Below are 6,813 nucleotides of genomic sequence, written 5' to 3' on the forward strand. Positions count from 1 at the left end.
GGTGTTGTGGCGATAAACTTTGTTTATTACATTATTGCCACGTTAAGTTGATGGGCCCAGTTACAAATATGCGTAAGTTATGTTTAGAATGTTTTTCCGCAGTTGGAACATCTCCTTTGCTTCATAGCAAGACAGCATAAGATACCGATGGGAAAGAAAAATATAGCGAGACAGATTCCACAACATGTGTAGTCGTCGACCATCACACCAGCTCTGTGGTGAAAGAGGAATCGTTGTTATGTTTCGGGTTAATTTACTGTAACTTATTTATCCTCGCATGGCGGGGTAACGACAGTTGTTATAACATGAGTGATTTGGTTTACACACCTCGTGCCCGCTTACAAGTTACCACGTATGTAACTTTGTGTGTGATTGTTTTCTGTTTGGCTGATAATTTGGACAACTGGGTTAAAGGCAGGACACATACGCCCACAGTGGTTACAGCATCGAGCCATATCCTTTCGAACAGAGGCGGGCGCACTTACTGAACCACCGTCTACAGGTGGGCGGTCATATGATACAATTATGTGGATACTCCGCTAACTATGTGGACGGTTAATATATCCAGAAAACAATAACAATAAAATGACTGCACGTATACCGCAGTTTGTAACGTCATTATGACGTAATACCTGCAGTTTGGGCATCCTCCTGCTTGTACGACCACCACAGGGGCTTGTGCAACTCCTTGCTGCTGTGGGACGTAACCCATTTGTTGTTGGGGTGGGGGCGCATACCCCATTTGCTGTTGAGGTGGGGGCGCATACCCCATCTGTTGCTGGGGGTGCGGGGCACCATAGTTCTGCATGGGCGGTTTCTCACCTGTTATAAAAATTACGGATTAAAAATAGACGCAAAGAATGTATACGTTTATGCGCTTCTAATGGGATGAATTAAGTTACAGAACAACAGAAAACATAAATAACGTACAGGCTTAAAGTAAGTATCAAAAAAACTAAGTGAATTCGGACGAGAAAAATAGAATGAAAATGTGTCCTATCTTTCCCCACTCTCTACTATGTGTTTTATTATGTGTGGCATCTAAACCAACAGAACATCTAAAATACCTAAATTTTAATTATTGTTGCATCACAAAGAAATATAAAAATACTAACTTTGTTACGTATTAATACCGTATAATAACGTCATAATTCGTATTTGCGTGTACGAGAATTCTTATCTCATGATAAATAATGAGTATTGTTACGTATTATAATGAGCATTGTTACGTATTATGATATTATGACGTACCTTCGTGTGCGGGGTAGGGCGGGGGAGCTTGTTGGGCCATTTCTTATTTTTTATTTAAATATCTGTAAACAAAATAAACTTCTCAACTTTTCCCATATACTGTACATCACGCATTACATCTACTTGCTGTTTAAACACCAGCACACATGGTTCAATGAACTCATACATGCACTATGTTGCATACACTATGTTGCATTATAAAGTGAATACAAACAGCGCTGCTTACAGTATTACACCATGCACACAGCAGTTGTATTACATCCGGAATGAATATATTGAACAGTGTAGTAAGTACCAACCAAACCTTATATTAAAATCAGTAACTAATTAACCAACAACAAATACGATACAAAACTGAAACTAAAGTGACATGACTGTACAAGCAGTGACTCAAACAAAACATATCATAATCTACAGTGGGCGTGGCTGGTTCAGTCATGCATTGAAACGCTTAACATATATCTATATAGTAGAGTGGGGGAGATGGGACACCTTTAACTCCATTTCCTTGTTCCATTTAGTAGTAAACAAAGAACATTCAAAGAATTATAAAACTATATCCTCACCACTCATATAAAACGTTGTTAACGGTTTAAAACACGATCAAGATATTTAGATATTATGTGCTTAAGGTGTCCCATCTTCCCTCAACCTACTATACATTACTATCCCCCACTTTCTATAACTAATATACCGCACCCAACCACAACAATATCCTTTTCTCAAAACAAACTTCTGGTTGCTGTGACTTCTCTGAGCGATTATGGAAACTACGCCGCTTGTTGATAACACTTCACTCTTTTACGTCATAGACGACTGCAGTAACGTTCATTGAGAAACAACCCCGAGCTGTTATGACGTCACACACGTTTATAGCTTCTAGAACGGCTCACTCGAGTTATCGAAATCACAATTCTAGTAAAGAATTTAAAACCAGTATGACGTCACACTCATTTTACGTCATTTTAGGGGCGCGAATAAATAATTGTCGCTTAGATTCGAAATATTAAAGATTATGTTGTTGAGCGAATGTTCAAACAAAACGACATTTACAAATATGAGTTTGTTTGAATAATCGAACGAAACGATCAACAGCGATCAATAGGCTACAACTTGCCGCAAACACATTATTATAATATGTTAGCTTTACAGTTATATAGTACATCTATAACCGTTGGCAAGCAACAGTGTATAACGTCCCAGTAGGCAGTAAACGTATGATTCATACTAAAATAACAAGGTACCAACAATCGAAAGCGACTGACCGATCCTTCTTACTCACACAGAACATACAAAGGGGGGGTGGAATGTTTAAACTGTTTCATCTGACTAATAAATTTAACGACTTTTTAGGCAAACATTTTATTTTACGTTTAATATTTGTAATTTTTGTTTTACAACATATTAAACTACCACAACAACAAAGAAACCACCCACCAGTATATTATCATCATGCATGTGCCACCCCTGGAATTATATCAATGGTGTGACTCTATATGGTTGAGCGCTTGCATCACACACATAATACGGGTTCGATGCTACCATTGTGGGGTGTGATTACCTGGGCAAGACACTAAGTGCTCCAACCCAGTGGTCACTATAAATGAGTTGTCTAAGTTGTCAGCCATACAGAAAAACAATCACCTACAAAGTTACATACGTGGTAACTCGTATGCGGGCACGAAGTGTATGAAACAGAACACCCGTGTTATAACGACTGTTGTTGCTGCGGAATGAGAGTATAAATAAGTTAAGTTGAACCGCATGGCGAATCCCCCCCACCACACATGCTTCTGATGATACCACTGAACAATCTTCAAGCGTTGCGGGAAATCCCCCACTACGTCACGCATCATCACCGTTACCATAGTTACGAAGGTTTCATGACGTCACAATCACCAATACTATTTATTGTAATACCAAGTGTTCAAGTATATTACGTCACAATGTCACATACGAACCTTTGATTGCCTAAATACTTTATATTTTTTAATTTTAACCGAACAAAAATAACGAAGATCAAATTAATTAAAACAACGAAGAAAAGGGAATTAGATTAGTAACAAAACGACATTCAAAACACGCCCCGGTAAAAACTATTTGAGTGTAAAACACAAAGTGTGGCTGTTAAACTAATAAAACAAAGATGTCATGTTGCTATGCATGCTACCACAGCGTTGCTTCTACACAAACAAACTTATAATTTCACTTTTCTGCCCAAACATAACACCTGTGTTTGCTTCGTGAGAATACAAAACAAAACTTTCTATTTGCAAACAATTAAAATACATTTCTAAAGTTAGCGTCATAAATAATTAACAAACATGGTTGTTACGTCATAATACAGTGAATAATTCATTGTTCCCGATCAACAAAGATGGCGAAACATAAACGGTAATTTGGACCAAACCTGTTTTATGTATGGCTGACATTTTAGACAACCAATTAGTGACCACTGGGTTGAAGTAATTACCGTTAAGTCTTGCTAAGGATACATACGACCACAATCGTAGCAGCGTCGAGATTTGAACACGGCATAACTTTTGGTCTGAGGTTGTGGCCGCTAGACCGCACTGCGGAGCTCACAAACGTCATAATAGGCCGAAACAGAAACTGTAGTATGACATCACGGGAGAGGTGGGAAAATCGTAAAATATAAAATGAACCGACATTGTAGAAAGACAAGAATACGTTGCTTCCCCACTTTGCCTTAAGTAAACATTCTGTTAAGTGCTTGATATTTATACAAGAATCTTAGAATAAATTGAATTTAGCAAACACATTTGAGTGGTGCCAAATATACTGCGGAGTTCGATTTTATTGCATAGTAATAAAAGTTATTTTATTTTTGCCTTTGTAAGAAACTGGAACAAGATTAGTTCGCCAATCCCACATATGTGTTGTAACTTGAGGATCCAACCAAATCCACTACAACCCTCAAGGATATACTACGACGCGCTTCAACGACGACGCTAATAAAACAGTTCCGGATCAAAGGACATAAACTACGTTTTTAAAAAAGTTGAAAAACATGACTTCCCAAAATATCTTTATTTAATTGAAGTTTTTTAAAACATGGTTACTTTACTTTTTGTACTTTCACGACTTTTATCTTCGGCTTCTATTGGTTGTTTTAATTAATTTAATCTTTGCTGACGTGTTCGAAGAAATAAATTGATAAAGTTAGTCCCCCCCCCCAGCATTTCCCAACCAAATATATATTCCTGGAAGCAAACAGATATGGATTGTGACGTAACAAACTGAAGGTTATTTTCAATGAACAATTCTTATGTTTGATTAAGTGTTAAAAAATGTCCCAAGCAAAAACGTTAAGCGACGAGATTAAAGTCGAAATGTGAATATTATAAAAGTGAATTTCATCGCGTTAGAGTTGGTGTAATGCCTTAACTTCAAAATTGAACATAAAGGTTAATTCGTCATATAGTGTTAGTTGGGTGTAACGGTCACGCCTTTAATTTAATAAGGTCGTGTTTTATCCATAAGTTTGCTATAAAGTTTGTTGTTATAACGTAATTCCCCATAGTTTCCGCTATATTTGTAGGGACCTATAGTTTAATATATAGTAGGGTGGGGAAGATGGGACATCTTTCATTCTATTTTTTCCTCTCATTTGGTAATAAACAAAAACATTCAAAGAAATATAAAACTATATCCTCACGAATCCCATATACCGATGTTAATTGTTTAAAACATGATCAGGAATTTTAGATAATATGTGCTAAAGGTGTCCCATCTTCCCCCACAGTATCAACAAAAGCATCTGTAACCGAAAACGTCATTTTATGAAATGTATTGTACGATGCAATCTGCTGGTTAATTATAGTTTATTTACATTGATAAATCCAATACAGCAACATAGTTATTGTAAGTCAAATGTTTGATTTCAGATCAAGTCATTCGCGTTCCTGGATTAGTAAGGGGCTCCGCACCCTGAGCATTTCTTCTCTCTCATGCAGAAACAACATATGAGACCAATTGGGAAGAAGAAGATCGCCAAACAAATCCCACAACATGTGAACGAATCAGAGAGGCCAGTAGCTCTGTGGGAAATACGGGGTTAATCAGATTATTTATGTGTTAAATAATATTTGTGAAATATGTGTGTGGTAAATGTGTTGGGATTAATCACATTTTATTTGTCTTAAAAATAAATAATAAACCTGTACTTTGCCGCTGTTATACAAAACATTATATTTAAAAAATCCACTTTGGTAACAAATGTAAATTTGTTTGCTAAGCTTTGTTTGTCACCAGGCAAAACGTCAAGGGGGGATTTTTATCACAAAAACTTTTGTTACATTATGTCAGATTACAGCAGCACAAAAGGAACAAATACATGAGGATTTTCCGCAGAGCTTGTGTTTTGGTGAAACTGGTAATATTGTTGTACACCGACAACACTTTGTACACTTTGCTGGCGAATGTTTTGTTTTCACCAAAATATCAGTTTCAAGCAAAGCAAAAAACTTAATATTCACGTAAAATACGAATGATCTACTGTCTGGTATAATGCAATAACATAAACACAATATAAACATCCATAGAAACAACAAACCCGCATCTACGACACCCCAGTCCACCACCCTGCCCACCGACCACAACCACCGACGGTTGTTGTTGTTGTTGCTGTTGTTGTTGTTGTACAACGTTGATAACAGGTTGTTGCATCGGCATCGGTTGTTGCATCGGCATCGGTTGTTGGTTGTATACTGGCTGGTGGCCGTATGCGGGAGGGGCTGATGGGATAATTCAAACAGTTTGTTACTTCTGCTACCAAGCTTAATGTAATACAGTGTTTCGGTTCATCTGGTATACAAAGTATGTCGGCCACGTGGTAATGAAAATCACCAACAAAAATTATAACTTTGATGATTTTTTTGAGCAATACGGATGTGCTGTTAACAATGCGGAGCAGATGTAACTTCGACAGTCGTTATAACACGGGTGTTCTGTTTCAAACACCTCGTACCCGCTTACAAGTTACCACGTATGTAACTTATTTATCCTCGCATGGCGGGGAAACGAAAGTCATTATAACACGGGTGTTCTGTTTCATACACCTCGAACCCGCTTATGAGTTTTTGTGGGTGATTATTTTTATATATGGCTGACAATCTGTACAACTCATTAGTGACCACTGGGTTGGAGCAATTGTCGTTAAGTGTCTTGACCAAAGATGCCATGAAATTGTGACAAACGTAATAAACACCATTGTGACGTCATACGTTAATCCTTTTATTTGACGTTAAAGAATCGTTGATTCACATCAATGACCATTGTTAACTATCCCCTTGGTAACAATCACTGGTATTGGATTAGTTTGTGACGTCACAGTTACCATGGAAATAAAAACAAACACTAATGAGTATGCGTAAATTAACTTATAATATTTCTATGATGTATATAATGACGTCAATCTTACCTTGTGGTTGATAAGTCATATTGTGACGTAATAATATTAAAGTTCGGGATTTTGAAGTTTTAGAACACCAACTAACTCTGGAATGGAGCGATTGTTATGGAACAATAGGTTGCTGACGT

The 6,813-nt window shown here is 37.2% G+C and overlaps 2 protein-coding genes across 4 annotated transcripts; both read right to left on the reverse strand.

Annotated features, from left to right (window-relative positions):
* On the reverse strand, positions 1-2,081 carry LOC100176190 (brain protein I3-like). 3 transcript variants are annotated; one of them, XM_026839368.1, is made up of 4 exons: positions 1,956-2,081; positions 1,252-1,315; positions 633-822; positions 1-213 (listed from the first exon to the last, which is right to left on the reverse strand). In XM_026839368.1, exons 2-4 carry the CDS (start codon positions 1,289-1,291, stop codon positions 84-86), a joined length of 360 nt encoding a protein of 119 aa, XP_026695169.1. In that variant the 5' UTR covers positions 1,292-1,315; positions 1,956-2,081; the 3' UTR covers positions 1-83. The 3 variants fall into 3 exon arrangements, with proteins under 3 accessions (XP_026695169.1, XP_009857624.1, XP_026695170.1); XM_009859322.3 differs by having other exon boundaries at positions 1,252-1,313; positions 1,951-2,081; XM_026839369.1 differs by lacking the exon at positions 1,956-2,081 and adding an exon at positions 1,478-1,774 and having other exon boundaries at positions 1,252-1,313.
* Positions 2,082-5,077: 2,996 nt separating this feature from the next.
* LOC100186405 (brain protein I3-like) lies at positions 5,078-6,813 on the reverse strand. The gene is made up of 3 exons (XM_002127436.3): positions 6,695-6,813; positions 5,828-6,008; positions 5,078-5,312 (listed from the first exon to the last, which is right to left on the reverse strand). The coding sequence occupies exons 1-3, from the start codon at positions 6,711-6,713 to the stop codon at positions 5,183-5,185; spliced, it is 330 nt and encodes a 109-aa protein (XP_002127472.1). The 5' UTR covers positions 6,714-6,813; the 3' UTR covers positions 5,078-5,182.

The sequence above is a fragment of the Ciona intestinalis genome, unplaced genomic scaffold (assembly GCF_000224145.3).
Source record: "Ciona intestinalis unplaced genomic scaffold, KH HT000208.1, whole genome shotgun sequence".
Lineage (NCBI taxonomy): Eukaryota > Metazoa > Chordata > Ascidiacea > Phlebobranchia > Cionidae > Ciona > Ciona intestinalis.

Bases quoted from the DNA above. Each gene is read 5' to 3' on its own strand.
- LOC100176190 (XM_026839368.1), bottom strand. From the start codon at position 1,291: ATGGCCCAACAAGCTCCCCCGCCCTACCCCGCACACGAAG. The intron at 823-1,251 runs GTACGTCATAAT...TTTTTATAACAG, and splicing joins GCCCTACCCCGCACACGAAG to GTGAGAAACCGCCCATGCAG. The intron at 214-632 runs GTATTACGTCAT...CTTTCACCACAG, and splicing joins GGAGGATGCCCAAACTGCAG to AGCTGGTGTGATGGTCGACG.
- LOC100186405 (XM_002127436.3), bottom strand. The intron at 5,313-5,827 runs GTTTGTTGTTTC...TATTTCCCACAG, and splicing joins CTGGGGTGTCGTAGATGCGG to AGCTACTGGCCTCTCTGATT.